We start from the raw sequence: 24,710 nt of genomic DNA on the forward strand, positions 1-24,710 counted from the left end.
AGAAAAAAGTCTAGGGATTGCCAATGGTTCCCGGGCCCTACTTTGAGCACCCTTACTTTAAATTCATGACTTCAGGTTGATCTCCATTGTTTGGGATATTTTCTGGGTCACTAACAGACAAGAAATCTGATCTGTGGGGAGTTGGTATATATGAACACAGGCTTTTTGTTCACTAAAGGTCATTTTTAACATGGTTAACAAAGTAAGTCAAGTCACAGCCTAAAAACATGAAAGGCAACCCTGGTTTGATATTTCAAACATGTTTATTTCTTAGAATAAAAATCTGTCAAAGTGCAAAAACATGTGTGACAAGTTATGTTGGTGTAAACCCATCAGTGGGTGGAGTGCTTCTTCCTCCACATGGTTACTCAACATGAGTCAGGTTTCTGTTTGAAACTCCTCTCAGATCACCAACAGGCGATCTGCTCATCAGACTTCAGAGCTGCTTCAAAATGTCCCTGTAGTTAGAGTTTTTGTCCACCAGAGGGCGCGCTTTGTCTTCATACCTTGATGTGAATCTGACGTGCAGAGGAAACCAGAATGACTGATCTTTTCAGTTTGGTTTCAGCATTACCAATGTTGTTTGTTTCACATTTTTCACAGCTTTGGAACAGATCCAGGTAAAAACCTCCAGCAACCAGCAGACATTCAGAGAAGAAGACAATATAACGTGATGTTTATCTGAAAATTATCAAATAATCTGAACCATAGGAAATTTAGATATTTATGAGAGCAAGTTGAACCAGTTTCTGCTGCTTTACCCGTAACTATCATCTAAGTAGCAGCCACACAGTTACTAGAAGGTAACATTTCCTTATTTGTGTAGCATCTAGAACCTGCAGACCAAACAGGTCTGAGCTGAAAACATGACGGGCAGACAAGAAGTTGAGAGCTATCTTTATCAGACACACTACCGTCTGCTTCCTCCATGTTTCTGAGCTCAGACATGTTGGATGTGTTTCTACTTGTCCATCTGTGCATTATCCCAAGAAACGATACCCTGCATAGCAAACGCAAGACAATAAAAACCCAACAGCAGCTAAAAAATGTTTCTTATCTGCCTCTCTGGTGGTAACCATGACTAAGAACATCTTCTTCCCCCCACAGCTTCCCTCCACATGCAGACAAACTAAACCATAGCAATGAATCTGGACACGCTCCAAAGCTCTCAATCCAACCATGGACATGGTTCACCTCTGATGGGTTATCTCAAAGCTGCTGGTTTGATACATTACAGAATTTGTCTGGTTGTGTCCCTGTGACATAAACAGTCTTTGTCTAGACATCATGGATCTGGTGAAAGATCAGACTGACCAGAAACATTTTGCGTTTATTTAATAAGTGACCAGACTTTCAGTGTGTCTGGTATCTATTGAGAAAGAAAATAATTAGCTAGGTTAACTCAGGAGGCGAGGTAGAGAAGAAGGGAGGGGGAATTATATCATCACAAAACATCAGAGGAAGTTCCAGTAACCATTAAACTGGGTACCTTCTCTGTGGACTTCCTGAAAATACTGACAGCACGTCTGACACATTTGTGTTTCGGTTGTGTAATCAGGTGAATGCAGATCTATCTGCAGATCTATCATACACATTTATGTGTAGATCTATACCAAAGTTTATAGGGCTTCCTCAATCACTTTCAGTTAAGGATCAAAAATGCCAAAGGAAACATAAACGCTGTTGTAACTCATATCATTCAAGTAACTTCTGACTGAAGACCGCAGCTGTATGACAGTCTCATGACTGTCATGACATGCTAACAGCTCAGTCTCCAGGCAGACAGTAGAAACATGTCCTGGATGACAATCATCAGCCATTAGCAGATTTGCTAATCCACCTCATTTGCTTTTGCCGCTCCTCTTTAAATCTCTGTCAAACCGTATGGTTAGAGATACGGTTTGACAGAGATTGATGAGCAGGGATAAGATCCCTGCTCATTATCAACTTCCTGCTTTGAAGCCTGAAGCCTGTTCAGCTCCTCTGGGATTTGTCACTCAGGTATTATTTGAGTTTTTAAGATGCTAGTTACCTCCTACATTTTTCTAAAAACCATACGTTGTTCCCATGGTTATGCATCATAACAACTGTCCAAAAGTAAAAATAAAAATAAAAAATACTTCTAGCTGCACAACATTTAAAAACAGAGGGAATATTCATATAAGCATTCAAACAACTCAACCTGAAACTGATGAACAAAGACCAGAAACAGAAGAAAGCAGAACTATAGTCACAGAACTAATCCAGCAACAGAAACTTTTAAAGGAAGATGATTCTAACAGGTTATTTTGTGTTCAATTCAATGCCACCATTATTAATATCGTCCCGACTGAGTTGAATACGGGCTCAGGGAATGTTACACAGGCTCATTTAAATCCTGACTTTCAACTTCTGGAAGTATGAGCCAGGTACCTCCCTGATTTAAACTCACCATCCTCGCCTCATAAACATCCTGTTGAAGTATAAAGACTATCATATAAAAAAAAAAAATTATCAGAAGAAAATCTCCATAAATTCTCTCTGTGTTTATGTACATACACACAGTTAGTGAGATGTGTAACCATGTGGGATTAAACACCCGGCCGGTGTGAACAGGACCCTGAAATGCGATGTTGATGTTGATGCCACGGTTGAACAAACTGAACAAACCTCTGGAACATTAGGTCTTTTTTTTTTACTGTGTTTTGTATATTATAGCATTGGCGGTTTGTATACTTGTAACATGATAGTGGTGGATTAAATTGTTCTTAAACTTGTCTTTTGCTCTTGTCACTCGCATAATTTAAACACAAACTCCAGACTGTTTGAATAGAAAAATTGGTTTGTGAGTTAAAAATCATTTCTGAATCGAATCGTGACCCTAAAAATCAGAATTGAATCACTAGGCATTGAAAGGTTTGTATCTCTACGCCTCAGTCAGCAGTCCGTGATGTCATCCTGTCAATGTGGGCAAAAACATCTCTATGCCAAGAAAGACCAAAGGCGGAAATGAAGGGAAAATCTGTGCACATTCTCTTAGAGGTTTGTTGATGAACACTAACTCGGCGTTCCAGGTTCTGACCTCGCTCAGCAGAGCCCAGACATCTGAGTTGGAGTGAACCACCAGGCGCAGAGCTGAAATGGGCTGCAGAACTTCATCGATTTCTCCTTCAGCCACTCCGTTGTAAAATTCATCTGCAACAAACACAGCTGGTTACTCGCTGCTTTCACAATCACAGTACAAATAATTCAGCTCCTTTTTAAATAAGAAAAACATTTTCTTGCGTAGAAATGCAACAGTAGCCTTCCTTTAGTATATGCTTGATCATTTGCAGATTAACTGGTTAATTTTTGCATTAACCAATTATTAATTAGACAGCAAAAGGTTAATAGGATTTTTGAGTTCGTTTACTCCAGTTAATTAATAAATTAGTTGACAATTACTTTAATAATTGATTAATCATAACTAATCGTTTCAGCCCTAGACTGTAGCAGGGTTTAGCTTTTCGTTTTCACACAATATTAATATCACTGCTCTTTGTATAGCCTGCAGCCATTTACACAGACACCGTTACCATGCCGATACTGACCCTTTGCTTCTTTTTGGAGATGATTAATTACTCCTGATCGACAGCACCTCTAGAACAACGCTGGTCTGGAACGTATTTGGTGTAAATGTTGCTTTTATCCTCAAACTTCCACTTCCTGTCAGCTTATTCTTCTGGAAAAGGAAACGGTATCCGTGGAGCAGGCCTGACATCAGAAAGGTCCGACTCCATCCAATATCACTGTTTACAAACTGCTCTGCCTTAACAACATGCATTCCCACAGACTTTCTTCTGCTCACAGAAGAACCTCCATGGCAGGTGGCCTATCGCATGCTGAGTAATCAGTTATGAGGCTTGATAACTGATAACTCTCCTGTGGATGAGGTTCATTAGAGGTTCAGGTCTGTGTTTTATAAGGGGCCATGCAAACGTGATGGCACCTGTTCCATAAAGCCAGGCTGTTTATGGTCTGCTGCACACTGCAGAATATGACTGGAGGGAGTGTGTGTTCAGTAAACGCCATGCTCAGAAGTAACGGCTCCTTTTAGTTTAGTCTGCAGGCTGGATGCTGTCCGTGCCGAACACCAGGAGACAAACCAGCTTATTAAGACTAATTCTGCTTTTCTTCCATACCTTTGCTTGCAGTGGTGCAGAGTAAGATCCACCTGACACATTAAGGCCACCATGTGATGGATTCATCATTTACTCACCAATAACAATGAAGCTGCTGTCAGACTGCTTGTATTTAGATGGTGAGCCAGCCAGGAGCTTCTCTGCAGCCGTTGTCTACGAGACACAAACACAGAGGAGTCAGAGGCTGGAGAACAGAGAGATGCCTAGTAACCATGTTTTACCCCAGTACAGAGAGGGACACCATGTTTTACCTAATGAGTGGTGAAGTCTTAACATGATTGTTTATTGCTAGGGTTTGAAAAGAAGGGTGCAACATGCAAACCCAGGAATATGAATGAAGTGGAGGCCAGAGCTCAACAGCTGGTGTCTGCTCTGGCTGAATAGTGGCGGTCATAGCCAGTTTGGTGCCCATGGGAGAACCACCCTGAACATTTTATGTAGCAAATCTGTGTTCACTTTTTAGAATCTGTTTGATTAATCAATGAATCATCTTATGGACTAACAGCCAGTCCTGGAACTGGTTGACTAGCAAAATAACTTCAGGTTCAGAAAGCTGGATGCGTGCCAATGAAATCAACCAAAATTTGGTTAATTGTGGGAGATTGGCCAACACGTGCATGTGAAACTGATCTTAAATACTACTGCGAAGTTAGTTCCATTTTGATCTTCACTGAGCGGGGGCTAATTAATAGACCCACCCACCAGATTACGTCTACACATGTGCTCTTAACAATAGTCACCCCACTGTTGCTAACATAGAAAATTTCTATTCAGCCAAAACATTGGTTTTGATCAAAATTACAATCAGGCAGGACAGACGTTGTAAAGATCTGCGATCGGCCCGAAAACTGCAATTGGTGTACCTGTAATCAACATGGTAACTAGTATTACTCCTGGACAGCTTTTCAGTTTACAGATCAAACCTAAGAAAGCATCCCCTCTCCACTGATGTCCTGTAAATGGTTAAGGACATTTTGTTTTTGTTAGATATTGGAAGATCTCATCGTTCATCCAACTAAAGTCATTTTACCTGAGGCCTGGGTTGACTAAGTGCTGTATAGAACAACTTAATTAAATATGATTGAACAATAGGATTGGTTCAACTGGATATCTTAAAATGAGCCTGAACATTTCAAGAGAAGCAACGAATCAGTATTTTCTTGATAAAGCTTTCATATATGTCTTTATCTTGCTGTTCCAGCCTGATGAGGCGCTGTTTGAAGTGGATGACCGTGACTTGTACACTTCATAAAGTAAAACTGGTTTCTGTGAGCTTTCCAAAATAAGGGTTTTATCTTTTGATCTTTTGGTTGTCCTATTTCCCTCCATTTTGTTCACTGAGTTTCATTCAACCTTAACTTGTCTGTTTCACACAGCAGTGATTGTGAACGTTGGAATTTCTCACCCCATGCAGACAGACTGAATCCTCCAACAGGCTGATAACGCCTCCGTCTTCTTCATCATCACTTCCAGGTCTTTTTTTTGTTCTGAGGCAGATTCTCATAATTTTCAATGTTTTCAGCAACTTCAATCAGAAGAAGCTTCACTAAATTGGTTTACTTTCATTTTTTGTTGTTGATTTGGCCAAATTACCTTTGACTTAAGTTTAGTCACTTTTTTAAAAATACCCAATTTCTAGAATCATTTCAATATTCTGATGTTATAAATTTAAAGAACATAGTTTTCCTTGCCAGCTGTTCCTGCCGTGCAGCAGTTCCCTTTGGCCGCAGTGCAACCTGAAGCCTGGGGACTAGACTTATCTCCTGTATTGTGGTTTCCCTCTTATCTTCCACTCATGGATCCAGTGTCTGTCTAACTTTACTCAAAGGTCAGCTGTCACATAAACACTTTTCCCTTTTAGCGTTCCTCAAGTGTGGCTGAACACACACACACAGTGCGGTGGGTGGTGCAGTGATAACAGATAGCTTGTTCTGGTGGGTGTTTCCTGTTACATTGCTACTCTTTCCTAAGGCATCAACACCTGCAATGAAAACCAAGACTCTGGGTGCCGTCAGCAGGTAGAGCAACTAGAGAACTAACATTCACATGGAGCACACACGCACACACACATGCGCACGCATACACACAGACACACAAACACACGGGTTACTCACATTGCTGGAGAGCACTTCCACTGTGGTGTTGTGGAATTTATCCCCCACTGCCTGGCTGTTTCCACTACGAAACACATACCTACAGGCAAACCTGTTATTAGTCATGTTTATTGACTAATAACTCAGTAATAGTGGTGGACAAGATTACCATAATGCTTAATTGAGTTTATTGCCGGGTCTGTAATTAATAAATTGCGATTAATCACATTTTATCAAAAACTATATCGACAAAATGAGCAACATTTTCATTCAAGAACCCTTTTTGGTGCTAAATTGATTAGCACCAAAAAGGTGCTATCAATCTGATTATTGAGTAATCAGACAACTCAGCTCACCAACTAAGATATTTGTTGTTTTAATTCTGTTATTTAGATTATTCCACCATCAGATTGGTGCAAAGTTATTCTATGGTTCCAGAGTTTCAGCAACTGCTGGTCATTTATGGAATGTCTTTAGACACGTTGGCTGTAGATGATGACGTTAGTGTTTGTGCTGCTGCTACATGTTTAGCATTCAGATAACATTCTAGGCTTGAATAGCTATGCTGATAAGCTAACTCCTTTTAGCACAACAGTCTCTTCCTAAACTGCGATATAGGGGGGAAAAGTGATGACAATTCTATGGGCCCTGACCAACAGGGGGTCCTCCACAATTTAATTATTTATTTTTTGTTAATAGAAATTGAAAAACAAAAAAAAAAAATCAGAGCCCTGTCAATTACAAAATTAGTTATATTGTATTTTCAAAGATTGTTTTTAGCAGTAAAAAATATAATGTTCCCACTCCCAGATCAAAAAACACACATCCATATTTGCCCTGAACACCCGCCTATCTGCGTTAAATGATTCGTGCCTGCTTGGAGCGCTTCACCGCGACGCTGTTCAGCTGTAGACAGTGGAAGACACAAATGATTGTGGCAGTTACTATGATGCTAAGAAAAGTTATATAATCAGGTTTTCAGAAAAAATAGAGAGAGGGAGAGAGAGAGAGAAAGGCAAGAGTGTTAATTTATAACCCAGTTTTTCTCCAAGAGAGGTGGGTAGACTGTGTGACATTATCAACCATTTAGCATAGTTAGCTTAGCTACAGACTACTGTTTGCCTCCATTTCACTAGCATTTAATGAATTAAGGAAAAAAGTTACCAACATATTCATATATTTAACTTGTCCCTTGTACCTTTTACTACTTAACAACAGATGAGTCAGTCAACAGCAACAGTAACCCACGTCCCTCCTGACCCGTTCTCTTCTGAGTGAAATTAAAGCTGTCACTTTTTTATCAATATTTTTTTCACATATTTTTTAAAACTGTCATTATGTTGTGACAGTATAGTATGAGAGGTAATCTGTGAAAAATCTATTTCCTCTGCCTTTTCCCAGTGCTAGAAACAACCAGTCAGAGGCAGGAGAGTTTTAGTGCTTTCAATCACAATCTCATGTGCTGCTGCTCATCATTCCTCCCCCTCGATTTGTGCCGAGCTGCAGTTAGCATAGCACAGAGCTGTGCAGATTCAAACTGTGAATGCTCAGTTTAGTTAGCATAGCTACCAATTACGGCAGATAAACTGTTTCTTGTAATGATAAGTTGTTTCTCCACCATTAGCACATTTAGTGAATTTAGAGTGAATGAGGCTAATTCACAGTGCTAAGAGCGTCCTACTAGTTCTGATTGGTTGTTTTGCTCAGAACGGTGCATTACTTTAACCAGTAATAGTAATTCAGGAAGGAGATGGAGGAGATTGATTGTTTTCACAGATCATCTGTCTCATAAACTGCTACGACATCGTGACAGCTTTAACAAATATGGAGAAAACATATTTTTTTCTTAAGTTTTTTTCTTTTGGTTTGATTAAATTGCACTTCCTTGGCTTTTTTGGGAGTTTTGGTTTGTTTTTTTTTTGTTTGCCCTTTGTTTTTGCTTTTTGTTCTTGGGGGGCCTTTTCGTTATCTAAAACTAATAGAAAAAATTTAAGCAACCTACTTGCATACTGGATGTGGACTGTTGAACGTTAAATTCATGAGCAGTAAATATTGTGCTAATTATCAGTATTGAACCAAAGAAAGCAAGACAGATGCAAGCCTTTCAAAATTGTGATGCTTTTTATGAGTCAAATAGACTCAAAAAATTGTAAGAGCAGCTGTGCAGGGGGGCCCAAACAAATATTTTGTCAGGGGGCCCACGAGTCCTGGCAGCTCCCCTGGTCTCTTCCAGCGTTTGATCAGATTGTTTTTTGAAGCAGAAATTAACCCTAGTGGTCCAAGAGAAGGAACTTTGTCATCTAATGACGGATGTCACTGTGCATCAGATTCATGAATGAATCAGAAACATGCAAGTAGTTTTATTCTTGCTTGTGGCCTTTGGCAGCAGCTTTGTGTTCCTACCGCTGCATATGACCCTCTGCATTCGTTAACCCTCATAGCGCCAAACTTTATTTTTTTTCTCCACGGAATGCACCTCGTGAGCCAGTGGCAAAAACTATTTACACCCTTGATAGATACTTTAAAAAAAAAAGCTAGCAAACTAGCAAGGGTATGTTAGAGCTTGGCTAGCAGTAGCCTCAATTGCCTTAGGTCACAGAAATCATTGGCGGCGTCTGAACATGATTCAAAGTTTTGCCTGACAGAAAATTTCTGCAAAAACAAGAAAACAGAAAAAAAATTACAAGATTAAATAATCTTATCACGACAAAATTTAACGTATCTAAGGCCAAAATACAGATTTTTTTTAATTTTTTTTTTTTACCAATTTAAGACATTTTAAGGCATTACTTTTAGATACATGAAGACTTTTTAAGGATGTGGAGACACCCTAAATACCAAAGAAATGCAATGTGTCATTTTACGTTTAAACCGTACAAATTACACTGATGGTATGAATTTATATGTATGATGTATCTTAACTGGCAAATGTTTTTTTTTCAATGATTTAGGTCAGTTTGTTGAAGATAAAAAAAATCCTTCCTTATCCTTTTGATATGCTCAGTTATGATACACATAAAGGGTAAAGTATAAGAAGCAAACACACCCTAAAACAGTTGATTTAAGATTAAACTGTTTCAGTTGAATCTTAAATCATCTGTTCAGTAAACACACAGTTTACTGAGAACTCACTAAACTGACTGTGTGTTCAGTCAGTTCAGAAGCTTTAAATTCTGCTTCCAAGACTGGCTCAAAGTGCAGAAAGTATCATCTGCTCACACTTCCCCAGCTGTAGTATATCAACAGGCTGTTAATCATCTCCCCATCAGGCTGATCAAAAAGCTAAAACACGACTGACCCAGCTATGTGGATGGGCTGAGGGAAGCTGAAGAGGATGTAGTCGCCCTGGACCGGCGTCAAAGCCCACATGAAGTCACCTCCTTTGTAAAGCCGCTCCAGGCTGTGCTGCTGGTAGTGCTTCATGCTGGTGTTCACCGCAGCAGTTGGGTTACTGTGAACCTGAAACAAACCCTGTTTCCCAAAGTCCTTATCCTGCAGCGGAGGAGAAGCAGGAGGGAATAAGATAAACGTGGTATCAGATGAGGAGAGCAGCATTTCCACTGCTATGAACAGTGTGAACTCTAGCAGGGGAGATGGATGATTGCTTCTTCCTGCTCCCTTTTCGAACACCTTCAGTTCTGCCCTATAAAATATCTTGCGGAAAATGTTTAGCTATTTGTTTTTATTATTATTTTCTTGTTTTTGAAATTGTGTGAAACAAAGACAGACTGCTACGACAGATTTTGCCTAAGCACAGCATCACCATCCACAGATTGTAGGATTATAGGAGCTACTACAGCATTTAAATTCCCTTTGGGAAAAATAAAGTCTTTTGGAGTTGCATCAGTTCTTTGTCAGGATTTTAATTTTTCATCCAGAAAATGGTTTTCTGATCAAGAGAAAAAATAAGTATGATTGGATCAATTCTTTCTCTCCATGGAGTCATTTACATGTAATCAATGAAGCTGTCTGCTGCTTTTGTGGCATTCTGACGTTAGCTCCACACAGACGGCACTCATCGTGACAGAGGTCAGAGGTGCACTCACCTTCAGACGCTGCAGTTTTCCAGGCAAAGAGGAATGAAGACCAACATGCTGGAAGAGTGAGGGCTTGTATCTCCTCCTCAGCATTGCCTTCTGTAGATCACAGTGTTTCTGCAAATGAAACCCACTGATGATTAGTGAGAGCAGAGATCACGTGTTGGAACACCCAAGATAGTCATTATTATGCTGATATGCTGCATGCAGAAGCTGAAGATAAAATTAAAAGCCTCCAAAAAGCTAAATCAAGACATCTGGAGAGATCCACGGCTAGATCCCCATCAGGGCTGGATCCCTAATAGGGATCCCTAATCCGTATCAGGGGTGTACCCATAAACCGTCCCCGAATTCTTTTTTTTGGGAGATCGATTGGGAGATATTGATCTTACTCATCAATCTTCTCTACCTCCACAAAGGTCTGAAAATCAGCCAGTGTTTCCTTCTGACAGACCCGCCCACCAGGTCACATGCTCCATTAACAGTAGTCCGCCCACTGTTGCCAACTTAGTGACTTTGTTGCTATATTTAGCAATTTTAGCAATTTCTCAGACCAAAAAAAGAATTAATTAATAAAAAAAAAAAAGGGGGGGGGGCAATTGACAGGTCAGGCCTTTTATAAGCAGGCGATTGGCCAGAAATGTGCACTCTACATCAGGACAGCATAGTAAAATACATCAACAGCTTCACAAGCATGGTCAAACATGTAGAAACAACTTTAACTTGTTCAGTCAGTGCATGTAGGAGCATAAACAGCTAATATTAATGTAAATAATAAAGAAACTGAAACTGACTAAACAATAGGTTTGGTCAAACATGCAAAAATAAACTACAACAAACCAAATGGTTCAGAAAGTGAAATTAGGAATTATAGATATAACGTAAAATAAATAATAGAGCATGACATCACTTGGAGCACAAAGCATAGAATTATACTGAATAGATCTGCCCTTGTGGATTGGACACATTGTCAATGATGTGGAATATTTTTCCACATCAGGAAAAGATATTAATAGATATTAAGATCAGATTGGTACCTCTCTAATAATCATGTAATAAATGAAATAATTCTCAGCAGACTGACGGGACATTAATGTTTTAACAAAGTGAAAATAAACAGAGTATGACTAAAGTATTAAAGCTGTTGGGATCTGGTTGGGGTCAGCAGACTTACATTATCTTTCTCTGGGTTGCAAACCTTCACCCACAGAATGTGATCCAGCAACCAGTCGATAGGCTTGTCTTTGTGGAACATGAAGAAGAACTCGGCTATCATTGGAAGGTCTCTGGTCTTAAACATCTTACCTGGAAACCCCCCCCACACCAAAAAAAACAAAACAGAATATGCTAGAACCAAGCATCTGAGTAAGTATCTCTCTGCGATGCTATGTGGAAAGACAAACACACCTATAAACCCAAGCTGGGAGAATTCCAGGTAGAGCCATTCGTTAGAAGACGCCTGTGTGGCAAATGCCTTCATGTCGCTATAGTAACCGTTCTTTGCAAAAACGTCGTCTTCCAACTAGAAAACACACAAGAATAGTTAGAGACTTACTTCCACAACATTTTGTAGAGAAATGAAATTAGTGCTGGAATAGAACACAGTGTGGCATTAACTGATGAGTTGAAGAAATGCTCAGGGAAACATCACGCCACATTTGGAATTCTAAAAGTCCTGTAGCTTTAAGAAAATCTTGACTGTCACCTCTTCAACAAGATCACAACTCATCGGTCTGGGGTCAGAGGTCAGTGTGATGGACCTGTCAGGTAATTAATTGTTTAAGCTGCTTAATGTTAGTCACTCAGGGTCACATTTGTTTGCCTTCTGGTTTGCTTTGGCCATTTTTTCCCAGAGTAAATATTTGCAAAGCATTATTTTGCATCATTTCTTTTGTCATAACCCCAGAGCCAGGTTGTGACATCAACACACACCCTAATTTCAAATATTGATCGGCATAAGCCAGAAACTATTAACGTTTTTTTTCCTGTTTTTTTTTTTTCATGCTTTTGTCAAATGTTTCAAAGCTCTGCTTTGTGTGATGTACTTTAACTGAAACATTGTTTCTTTCTAACAATCTAAGGAATAAACATAGTTGAATATTAAATCTATAGACCTGTATTAATTAGAATATTATAAAAAAGTCCAATTATTTCAGGAACTTTAACACCAAGTGAAATTACATAGATTACGCGCAGATGGAAGCCTTTATTTCTATTAATCATGATGATTTACACTTAAAGTTAATAGAAACATGAAATTTAGAATCAACCACCAGTACAACTNTTTTTTTGGGAGATCGATTGGGAGATATTGATCTTACTCATCAATCTTCTCTACCTCCACAAAGGTCTGAAAATCAGCCAGTGTTTCCTTCTGACAGACCTGCCCACCAGGTCACATGCTCCATTAACAGTAGTCCGCCCACTGTTGCCAACTTAGTGACTTTGTTGCCATATTTAGCAATTTCTCAGACCAGAAAAAAAAAAAAAAAAAAAAAAAAAAAAGGGGGGGGGGTTATTGACAGGTCAGGCTTTTTATAAGCAGGCGATTGGCCAGAAATGTGCACTCTGCACCAGGACAGCATAGTAACCACCATCAACAGCTTCACAAGCATGGTCAAACGTGTAGAAACAACTTTAACTTGTTCAGTCAGTGCAGGTAGGAGCATAAACAGCTAATATTAATGTAAATAATAAAGAAACTGAAACTGACTAAACAATAGGTTTGGTCAAACATGCAAAAATAAACTACAACAAACCAAATGGTTCAGAAAGTGAAATTAGGAATTATAGATATAACGTAAAATAAATAATAGAGCATGACATCACTTGGAGCACAAAGCATAGAATTATACTGAATAGATCTGCCCTTGTGGATTGGACACATTGTCAATGATGTGGAATATTTTTCCACATCAGGAAAAGATATTAATAGATATTAAGATCAGATTGGTACCTCTCTAATAATCATGTAATAAATGAAATAATTCTCAGCAGACTGACGGGACATTAATGTTTTAACAAAGTGAAAATAAACAGAGTATGACTAAAGTATTAAAGCTGTTGGGATCTGGTTGGGGTCAGCAGACTTACATTATCTTTCTCTGGGTTGCAAACCTTCACCCACAGAATGTGATCCAGCAACCAGTCGATAGGCTTGTCTTTGTGGAACATGAAGAAGAACTCGGCTATCATTGGAAGGTCTCTGGTCTTAAACATCTTACCTGGAAACCCCCCCCACACCAAAAAAAACAAAACAGAATATGCTAGAACCAAGCATCTGAGTAAGTATCTCTCTGCGATGCTATGTGGAAAGACAAACACACCTATAAACCCAAGCTGGGAGAATTCCAGGTAGAGCCATTCGTTAGAAGACGCCTGTGTGGCAAATGCCTTCATGTCGCTATAGTAACCGTTCTTTGCAAAAACGTCGTCTTCCAACTAGAAAACACACAAGAATAGTTAGAGACTTACTTCCACAACATTTTGTAGAGAAATGAAATTAGTGCTGGAATAGAACACAGTGTGGCATTAACTGATGAGTTGAAGAAATGCTCAGGGAAACATCACGCCACATTTGGAATTCTAAAAGTCCTGTAGCTTTAAGAAAATCTTGACTGTCACCTCTTCAACAAGATCACAACTCATCGGTCTGGGGTCAGAGGTCAGTGTGATGGACCTGTCAGGTAATTAATTGTTTAAGCTGCTTAATGTTAGTCACTCAGGGTCACATTTGTTTGCCTTCTGGTTTGCTTTGGCCATTTTTTCCCAGAGTAAATATTTGCAAAGCATTATTTTTGCGTCATTTCTTTTGTCATAACCCCAGAGCCAGGTTGTGACATCAACACACACCCTAATTTCAAATATTGATCGGCATAAGCCAGAAACTATTAACGTTTTTTTTCCTGTTTTTTTTTTTTCATGCTTTTGTCAAATGTTTCAAAGCTCTGCTTTGTGTGATGTACTTTAACTGAAACATTGTTTCTTTCTAACAATCTAAGGAATAAACATAGTTGAATATTAAATCTATAGACCTGTATTAATTAGAATATTATAAAAAAGTCCAATTATTTCAGGAACTTTAACACCAAGTGAAATTACATAGATTACGCGCAGATGGAAGCCTTTATTTCTATTAATCATGATGATTTACACTTAAAGTTAATAGAAACATGAAATTTAGAATCAACCACCAGTACAACTTTGTTTCTATTCTGAAAAGAATTTTGATGCACCAAGACAGAACTCTGACCAAGGATTCTAAAGCTTTCTGCTGCCAATATCATTTCGACATCTGGGTATGAGTGGAACTGCATCCCAAAGCCTCACTCATTTAATCTAATGACTAGGCCTGTCACGATAAATGATAAATTAAACCTATCGACCTCATTTGAATTATCGGCTTTATAGTCTCTTCCTGCCTTTACTCTTTCTGTTGCTGACACTGAATGAAAAAAGGTTCAACTCCGGTTCTCTCCATGGACCCTCCCTTCCTCATTTCCTTAGTGTAATGTCTAGCGCACACTACACGAGTTGTCGGCCGACTGTCGGCCCATTTTCAAAACCTGAGACCACACATTAGCCGACAGAAATACTAGGCATAACGGTTCAATCGGGTTCGTCGTGCCGTGTGGTGTCCAGCCACATGGGCACAAAATAATGGCGCCGTGTCAGCTGTTTGGGATTTCCCTCCGTAATTTCCCCTCAGAAAGCGTGGAGGGGAATCCGCGCTTTCTGATTGACTACCTGTCACATTCAACAGGCTGCGATAAGCTCCCAGTCGGAGAAAATCCATGATTTAGATCGGAGCGGCCACAACGATCTACCGTAACACACCACACACTGCAGGATGATTGGTTACGAAATCACCAGCGACAATCTTAAATTGACCAACGATCTAAGATTGTCATAAAATAGGGGCAAAAAAATCGTGTAGTGTGAACTATTGCATTAGGTAGTCGGATGTGCCCATCTTCTCTATTTAAATCTAGTGATTACTGAAGGGCAATATAGTATACAGACTTCATAATCTGCACTCTTTTGGTTGAATGCAGTATTTATTTCCACTTTGGCTTTATGTTGTTTAGTTTTTATTCAAGTACATTTCTTGTTAATGGAGACTGAGAATCCATTTTATTTTTGTTTTTGGTTGTTTTGTTTATTTAGTTTATTAGTTCCAGTGTTATGTGTTCTTTAGAAAATAAAGTGTATCTATCTATGGCAGTAAATTGCATGCATTATTAGTCATTTCCATTAAATCAGTGTCAAAAGGTCTTGAAACAATATTATTGCTTATCACAATAATTTTTTAGATAATTAATTGCTCAGCAAAATTTCTTATCGTGACAGGCCTACTAATGACACAGTATAGGGATTGGAGATAGGAAAGTTAGGTGTGATTTTAATTTCTTATATTAAATTCTTATTTTGTTGATTGTAGAAGCTGTTTGTAAATTTTCCCCTGCTAAAGCCTGCTAATAAAAATGTATTAAAATATTTAATTAGAGTTGTGGACAGTTAAATTAATTGAGTCATTTCATGAGTTCTTTCTTCTGATTAAGGTAAAACCAATGGTCATGATTCTAGTAATTAGGGAGCTTCGGACATTTCTTTGGTGTTTATAAAATAATGACCTTGTGACTCATGCTGAGTCTCTAAAATTTATCTAGACCACAACAAGTGCACATTATTGATAGAGAGAGAGCTACCGTTAACAGAAGCAGTTTCTGGAACTAAGCAGCTGTAGGGCTACTCAGTTGACTGTTTCATTAACTGAAAAAGGTCATAGCTTCTGGATCGGAGGTAGTCAGAGTCTAGACGCATCTCTCTCGACACCAGCTTAAACAGATTGTCCTCCACATACTCAGCTGGAGTAATACTAAGGAATTAGAGGTTTTCCGGACCTGTTAGATGGAGAGCTGGCCAGTAGTCAGTCTGTGAGAATTGTGAGGAGGTGGATATGGCAACAGACTATTAAGTCAGACCAATAAAAAAAACATATTTAATACAGAAATGTGGGCTTAATTAGAAACCTACTTCAAGGTTGTTATTTTCAAGAAATACTTTAAATTTGACAATCAGGCCTCATCTGAACTCATTCAAATTCATTGAATATGACTGTATGAGGCAAATCTAAATTTTTTGTACAAATTTTGAACAAACTGTAAAGTGTGGCATTTAGAAAACATATCATATGAAAACATATATGAACAAACATATTCATCTGTAATTTAAACTTTATTTCCTATTTAATGTAGGAATTGTAGCAATGTAGCAATTGCAAAATTGCATTTTTTCCAACATTTACGGATTAACGACAAAGTTTTGTGCACATTTGTAATAGAAACGCAGCTGGTGAGTCCACAGCTTTTCTGACACCACTCACAGGTGACATAACTCCAGTCATGATATTCAAAATGTCTCATACATGAAATCTCAAGTTGGTTCATGGTAGAAGTCTAAAATCACCTGAACATAGTATGTTCCTTTGTCCTGCGCGTACAGCATGAGGAAGCTGTAGTCCAAATTCTGCTTAGTTCGCCATCTGCAAAACAAAACAAAATAAATGACCGTGTCCTGTGTATCTGTGAGATTAGCAACAGGAGGAACACACATCATTCTAACAATCTTATCACACAGGAATGTTCATGATCAGGCAAGCTGTGGCAGGCACAGGTATGCAGCAGAGCAGGAAGTGATGTAAGCAGACAGCGAACCTCCTCATCAGTCTAACTGTGCTCAGCTGAATAAAATGACAAAAGAAAAAGCAGAAAAAAAAATGTCCTTCTGATCAGATCAACAGCAGAGCTATGGAGGAACGGATGAAAGGCTAACAAGATGCCATAAAAATGTGACTCAGGTTTTAACATGGCATTTTATGTCGACTTTAAAAAAATAAAATCTTCGGAAGTCAAAAAGTGAAAGTCAAAAACTGAAAATGATTGAGAGTGGATATTTTCTCTGTATTGTTTAGCAGCAAACATTACTGTTACAGTATGAAAGCTGTCTGTGTCTAATAAAAATCCAAAGTTCACTCAACCACAACCCTGCAAAAATACTATATCTTACCAAGTATTTTTGGTAAAATTTGAATCTGTATATTTTAAATAAGTAACTTGTCAGCAAATACTTGTTCCTCTGGTAGATTATTTCACTTACAACATGGGAAAATGTCTTCTTCTAAGTGAAATAACCTGCCAGTGAAACTATTCCTTTTTTTGAAAATGAATATTAAGAAATTATTGACTTAAAACAAGCTCCCACATCTTGCTGAAAAGTTACTTGCAAGTGAGTTTTATCTTATTTCAAGTGCACTAAGATATTTCACTAAAAACTAGATCAAAAATACTTCAGAGGTTTTAGAATGAAGAATTGGATGAAATTGGGCAGATGAGTAGAATGTTTTGACATGAATGATTTTAGCAACAAATATTATCTCTTCACTCAGACTTACTTTGTGCAACAGAAGCAATATTATCCTGATTGCTTTCAGTTGCTGGTTGTAAAATGGAAGCTTTAAGCTTAATTCAAGCTGGGAAGACTCCAATCAACTCATCGGCCTCTTCCATTACCACGCCCACGCTTCAATCAACAAGCACCCGAGCACAGCCACTCAAGCCAATCACCTCACAAGAGTTCCTTCAAAAGCACCAACAAAGATGGGCTCTCCAGCCTTTCAGCCGCGCTTCGACCCACCTCCTTCCCATCTCCACCTCCATTCGGACGAGCATCTCCATGTTCCCTCCTTCCTAGGCTCTTTTCCACCACCGGTGTCCGGACCCGGGGGAGAAGACTACCCTGAGCTCCGGCCCGAGCCAATCATCAAATCGCTTGATGATGTTCAGCACAAACATCTTCAGCAGGGCCCGAACGCCAAAAAAGAATGCAGTCTAATAAATCTTTCTAACTGATGTTTTTTCTCCGTGTGAGTTTCTCCAGATTGAAATATAATTAAAGCTGCAAGCAGCCTCGAATGGCCCTCGCAGCTCAGTGCGGCTCCAGCCTATTGGCCACTGCGGGGGTTCCAGCACCGCCGCCTGTCAGCCACCGCAGACGCTCGCATAGTTCCCGCATCTGTCCCCGCCAGGCCGTATGCAGGCCATATGCATGCATGAGTTCAGCAGCACTCACTGACGACTCACCAAAAATCTGGTGCAGATCGGCCGATGTAGCGAGGAGGTATAGCTGATGGAATAACCTAGGGGGTGCAGTGGAGTCAAATTGCAATTCAATGCTGTTGGGCTCTTTAGCGGTGAATAAAGGTCATACATATCCAGTTTGGTGCCAATTGGATGTTCCATGTGTGATTTAGAGAAAACTATATGCATATAGCGAGGGACTGCAACTTGCCATTTGGCCACGCCCACACGGGTTCAGCCAACAGCATGCATTAACATCATGTAATTTTAGGTTAGTTGGCACAGGATTAAACCCATAGAGTAAAAGTAAGACGTACAGCAGAAAAAAACAGGTGACTTTCTGTCGGAAGTGGGTAGGGCTAATGTGATGTCATTAATTGACCACCTAAATGTGATGAGTGCTGATCTGTAGTGAGACATAGGAAGTCTGATGCAGCTGTGACCTTGTATGTGGAAGTTATCGCACCTTGATGTTTTATGGCAAATAGTCAAAGTTTGGCACTTAGCCACGCCCTGGTGCTTTGATGTACAAAAAATCCTGTGATAATTTTTGACCTGCAATGTCTCAAGAGTGTGCTGAGTGAGTTTGAAGTGTGTATCTCAAAAGCTGTAGAAGGAGTTTGATCAGATATGACGTCTATAAAAAAGAGGAAATGGCGGCTTTGATCCAAAGTGGCCGACTTCCTGTTGGGTTTGGACCATGGCTCCAAGAGTCTTTTTTGTCCGTCTTGACATGATACACATGTGTACCAAGTTTGATAATTCTAGGGGCTTGGGGCTGATCATTTAAAATATTCTAGGGGACGCTATAGAGAAATTAGGCCACACCCACCAAAGATTGTTATGGATTCCTGTCGGCAGGTGGATAAGGATCCATCCTAGTGAGTTTGGTGCAGCTCGGCTCAAAATTGTGGAATTCAGAGTCAAACGTATGGCAATGGCATTACTGGTCACTTCGCCACGCCACCATGCCCACTTACTCCATTGAAAACAAAAGGGGTTGGAATCCACAACATACCAACATGTTTTCTGTCTGTGGACACAGTTTCATGCTGATTAGGTCGAAGGCATCAGAAAGCAACCGTTCAGAGTAAAACATGACACTTCCTGTTCTCAGGGTGCGTGGCCTAAGTGATGTCATCATTTGACCCATTGGTCAACAGTAGGGCACCCGATGATGATCAATCACTGAAAGTTTGGTGCCTCTGTGAGTTTTTGTGTAGGACTTATAGCAGTTTCAAGTTTCATGGCGAATAGGTGAACTTTGACCCCAGAAAACCCCCTTTAGCAGGCACAAAAATGCAAACCTGTGATGACTTTGCCATGCCTTATGAACGATCTGACCAAGTTTGAAGCCAATTGATCGAAATCCCTAGGAGGAGTTTGATGAAATGTTAAGGCTGTAAACGGCTAAAATGGGGTCAAAATCGGACCTTCAATCCAAAATGGCTGACTTCCTGACTTTGACTTTGACTTGCACTATGACATTAATTGTAATTTCTGTGCATCTTGGGGAGCTCTACAAGTGTACCAAATTTCATGTCTCTATGATGAAATAAGGTAATAGGAAAGGATCTTTTGAAAGTTGCTAGGTGGTGCTGTTGAGCCGTTTCTTTTACGATTTTTGCGAGACCTTAAAATACGTAAATTTTACACGGGCTGTATGCGTCTGCCAAGTTTGGTGAGTTTTTGAACATGATAAAGTCCCCCAAAGGCTCCTTCTTTAGGGGGGCAGAATCGTAATAATAAACACAATGATTTCAATAGGCCTTCGCCAGCGCTGTTGCTGCTCGGGCCTAAATAGGCTTTCGCCAGCTTTCGCTGCTTGGGCCTAATTACTTTACTACCATCAGAAACCCCACAATAAACATCTTTGTTCTCTTAGGCTTTCTGTCATCCCACACACAGAAACACAGCTGAGAGCTGCAGTCTGTAACAGTAATGTTAATGATTGTACAACAATAACGCATCAAGTTTTTAAAGTAAAATAAAGCTAAAATTCATGAATTGAATATTTACAGTTCCTGTGCTGAGACATTCTGGTGTTCAGGAAGGAGGAACATTTCACAGATTCAACTGCACCAGAGGAACAAACTTGATTCTATTTTTTTTATTGTAAATATTAAGCACAACCGTTGAGCTTTACAAACTGTTGGTAAAAACTGACTAAGCATAAAACATTCCTATTTAACCGTAACCCATTCATGCAGACAGGGTTATCTAGACTGGTCAGAATGCAAATACTTTAGAGACACTATCAACATACTCTGGAAATGGTAGCATTAGCATTAGGGCTGAAGGATTAATTGTGATTAATTGATTATTAAACTAAAGGAATGCTGTTTTTGCATTACGGGCAACAATATATATATTTTTTAATTTAAAAAAGGATTTTAATTACTTGTTTATTTGCATATTTTAATGTATTTCTAACACTGTATAAAAATGCACAAGTAGTTAAATGAAAATCTGCAGAATTTGCCAATTTTTGGCGTATTCTGAAATTAATTAATGAATTAATCGTCCAAATTATGAATGGCTAAAACAATCAATGCTTGTTGATTGATTGGAAGAGGCCAGCCATAATTAACTGGAATTCAAGGATTTTGCTGTAATTTCAGTAATCATTCTCTTAAATTTGTTATTCAGATGGGGTTTTTTTAAATCGTGCTGACATCCAGACAGACTCAGTAACTTTTCATAACCATCAGCAGGGGTTTCGGACGCAGACAGATTTCACCATGACTTACATAAATGCTCTTACATAAGAATACACTCACATTCGTTATTTTTGTTTTTTTGTAGCAAGGGGCGTTTAAGGAGGGAGTGTGTATGTTTATGCATGTAGATTTTTGATGCATACTTGACTCTGTCCTTGGAGTCTCCAAAGGTCTCTTTGAGGGTGTTGAAATCGGGGTAGTAATGCTGCGATGGAGAAACCACCTCCAGTAAACCAGACTGCACCTCCTTTGGAAAACTACAGAGGACAAAACAAAACAGGAGTCATATTTTCTTAAAGCAGTGCATTATTTTGAAGTCAAAAGGAAATATGTTTGATGCACTTTATTTTTAATTTGCAGAAACAAAATAAACAGTGTGGTGAGCATATGTATTCAGCCCCCATCACTTCCATCAGCATCAGTGATGTCTTCCTACTGTACCTTAAGACAGTGAGTAATGATTCCATGTCACTGTTGGACTTGCAGAAGGCCTGCAGCTCCAGGTCGCAGTGGAAATAATGTGCAGACCAGTGATTGTTATTATCCTGTGTACTTTTCCACTTTCTGGAGAAAGTGGAAAAGTACACAGTTCAACACTTTTGTTTAGTGTTGAACAGGCCCTCAGGCAGCAGCTCATATTTCTATAAAAGTATCGACTTATGTAACCGTCACTGCAAATTTATGGCTGGGCTTGTTCTTAAATGCATAATACTTGGCATGTCATACAGAAATAAAACTTTCCGTATTCGACTTCAAACCAATGATTCTGAAGTGATGACTTCACCGGCCGTCACCTTTGAGATGGAGATGACAGAACTCGTCCATGTGACATACGCACATTAAAACCACCCAACCAATACAAAGACAAAGCAACAGCTTCATAAACCTGAACTATTAAAAACAATCACTAAGATCCCTGTATCAATAAAAAATAAAACTATGATCTAGTGTGCTTCAGGTATCCCTTGTTCAGAAAGAGTTTTTGCAGGGTTTCGTTTTTATGAGTGGGACCATCTGTCTTCTCCAGACTGCCAGCAGCTCAGAGGAGGATTAGGTCTGTCGCAATAAGCAATAAATCAATTAATCACATAATAAATAAAAACAAACTCAATAATTTTCATTTGCAAGATTTATTGTTTTTCTCTTTTATCTCTTTCTACCAAAAACTGGATGATAAACGTCTTTAGTCTGGTGCTTTGCTCTCTACTAGCTCTCTGCTTGAAGGACAGTTTTGTTTACAGTGACTTCATTATTTATTTTATTTGTTGTTTTTTGTTATTTTGTATATTTAAAAAGTCTTCCAGTTCAAGTCTAAAATATCCATAAGAATTTAAAGTTTATTGATCTTTGAGAATGTGCTCTTGCATTGCTATGTCATTACCTTTATATTACTTTAAAATGGTTTCAAAACAACAATATTATTGTTCACCACAATAATTTCTGGGTCAAATGATTATCCAGCAGATTTAGTTATTGTGTCAGACTTAAGGGGAAAGCTGTTGGGTCTTTGTAAATCTGGACATTTTGCTTTCAGATGAAATCAGGACTATCCATTTTAAAGTGGCTTATTGTACTGGATTACAAAAAATATGTTTTGAAAGTTGTCTATGTTTTTTCAACTGAATAAGGACTATTTTTGCACTACTAAATCAAATAATGACATCCATTTATCTCAATGGGTTTTATTCTAATTTGATTTAGAGAATTTCAGTCTTCTGACTAAACTGTTGACATTTTTGTGACATTTTCAGTTTATTTCCGTTAATATGTCTCATCCAAAAAAGGTTTCAGGAGAAAAAAAAAAGTTTTCTAACAGAGTATATTAAACAAATGTTACAAACTTGGATTTCTGTAAATTAAATAAACACTCATAAGAGTAAATACATGTGAATTGAACATTACGTCTTCATTATCTAAAATTCTCCGTCTCTTTTCTGTCCTGATGGAATCTCTCCTCCTGCTCATCGTTCATTGATCTCAGATTGTCAGGAAACTGATCCAGATGCGAGAACAAGTCATTCATTTTGATGCTCATGTTGCTCCATAGTTCAGAAAGTTGACCTGGTTGAGCAAAACCAATGCGTTTTTTTTTTTTATCCAGCTCACCAAAATGACCCTAAAACCTCACACAGTCTTTTTGGCCATTGACCAGTGTAATTTTACAGCCTATAATTGTCCATGAAAAATAAGCAATAGAAGAGGCTCTCATTGCTAAACGAGAAACTCGTTTAGCAACGAGTTTCTCTCACTGGAAGCAACTAGAAGCCACTCACTTCTCAAACAGGCTGCGTGCAATGCCCTCCACATACTGTAGATCCGTCTACATTAATAAAGAAAAAAAAACAGGTTAGTGAAGTTAACGTATGGAAGGCATGAATAAAGTGAGGAACTACTGTGGTGTGAAGTGGCCGCCTCGCTGTGCTGGTCTGACCACATACAACAGGTGTCAGAATACCAGCTCATGGACTCTGTTCCTATTTAAATATGTTCAACACTCCACAGCAAACATTCCCCAGTGAACAATGGCTCACACATCAAAACAGGTTTTACATGCTGGAACAGGAGGAGTGTGTGTATGTCTCTCTGACAGCTCCGCAACACACCGACAGCTTCTGGAACTGCAGGCTGGAAGATTCTGAATCAGAAATGTTTGTGTTTATCGTCCATCTCACCGAAGAAGAACATGTATCCCAGAATCACTCTGTTCTCACATAGAATGAAGAGCAAAAAAATACAATCTAAAGATGAACTTTGCTCTCGCTGTTTCTTGGTGATAAAACATGTTTTATGAGAAGAATGGTGGGAAAAATCAAAGGTCTGAATACAAACACAAACATGAGCAGAAACATGAATAGACCGGTACGAAGGTTTGTATCAGTCCCTTAATGTGATGCCAAAGTGGTGAGGTTTCTACACTGATCTGCTGCTCCACTGCTGGTTAACAGGCTGGAAGAAGGCCTCTACACTCACTTTCATGGAAAGTTAATTACAGGCTTTTCTCACAAGTTTTAAGATTCTCCACTTGTTTACATATATAAAAATTCCCTTCTCGCGGGTGGCTCAGATCTACCACACCAGGCAAGACCCAAGGTGTAGGTTGTGCAAGGAGGCCTCTGAGACAGTCCAGCACATAACAGCAGGGTGCAAGATGCTGGCAGGGAAAGCATACATGGAACGACATAACCAAGTGGCAGGCATAGTGTACAGAATCATCTGTGCAGAATATGAACTGGAAGCCCCGAGATCAAAGTGGGGAACACCCCGAAAGGTGGTGGAGAATGACCAAGCCAAGATCCTGTGGGACTTTCAGATCCAGACAGACAAAATCGTAATGGCGAACCAATCGGACATTGTGGTGGTGGATAAACAACAGAGGAAAGCCTGTTGTGGTGGATGCAGCAATACCAAGTGACTACAACATCAGGAAAAAGGAGCACGAGAAACTGGAGAAATACCAGGGCCTCAGAGAGGAACTGGAGAAGGCCTGGGAGGTGAAGACAACAGTGGTGCCTGTGGTCATCGGGGCCCTCGGGGCAGTCACCCCCAAACTGGAGCAGTGGCT

At 39.3% G+C, this 24,710-nt stretch overlaps 1 protein-coding gene across 3 annotated transcripts; it reads right to left on the minus strand.

Annotated features, from left to right (window-relative positions):
- Positions 1 to 244: 244 nt before the first annotated feature.
- Positions 245 to 24,165, minus strand: LOC103132418 (alpha-1,3-mannosyl-glycoprotein 4-beta-N-acetylglucosaminyltransferase A-like). 3 transcript variants are annotated; one of them, XM_007544224.2, is made up of 11 exons: positions 23,422 to 24,165; positions 21,292 to 21,405; positions 16,759 to 16,834; positions 13,617 to 13,731; positions 13,384 to 13,514; positions 10,300 to 10,407; positions 9,552 to 9,745; positions 6,275 to 6,353; positions 4,238 to 4,313; positions 3,062 to 3,174; positions 245 to 518 (listed from the first exon to the last, which is right to left on the minus strand). In XM_007544224.2, the coding sequence occupies exons 3-11, from the start codon at positions 16,795 to 16,797 to the stop codon at positions 501 to 503; spliced, it is 873 nt and encodes a 290-aa protein (XP_007544286.2). In that variant the 5' UTR covers positions 16,798 to 16,834; positions 21,292 to 21,405; positions 23,422 to 24,165; the 3' UTR covers positions 245 to 500. The 3 variants fall into 3 exon arrangements, with proteins under 3 accessions (XP_007544286.2, XP_016522864.1, XP_016522865.1); XM_016667378.1 differs by lacking the exons at positions 21,292 to 21,405; positions 23,422 to 24,165 and adding an exon at positions 16,904 to 17,013; XM_016667379.1 differs by lacking the exons at positions 13,384 to 13,514; positions 13,617 to 13,731; positions 16,759 to 16,834; positions 21,292 to 21,405; positions 23,422 to 24,165 and adding exons at positions 11,465 to 11,595; positions 11,698 to 12,400.
- Between the last annotated feature and the right edge of the window lie 545 nt (positions 24,166 to 24,710).

This window comes from Poecilia formosa, unplaced genomic scaffold, assembly GCF_000485575.1.
Source record: "Poecilia formosa unplaced genomic scaffold, Poecilia_formosa-5.1.2 Scaffold1047, whole genome shotgun sequence".
Taxonomy (NCBI): Eukaryota; Metazoa; Chordata; class Actinopteri; order Cyprinodontiformes; family Poeciliidae; genus Poecilia; species Poecilia formosa.

What these genes read in the sequence shown, in the direction of transcription:
- LOC103132418 (XM_016667378.1), bottom strand. An exon ending in GCAACCCAGAGAAAGATAAT is followed by an intron (nt 10,408 to 13,383) that starts GTAAGTCTGCTG and finishes TTTCATTTGCAG; the next exon opens with AAACACTGTGATCTACAGAA. An exon ending in GAAAACTGCAGCGTCTGAAG is followed by an intron (nt 9,746 to 10,299) that starts GTGAGTGCACCT and finishes CCTCCGCTGCAG; the next exon opens with GATAAGGACTTTGGGAAACA.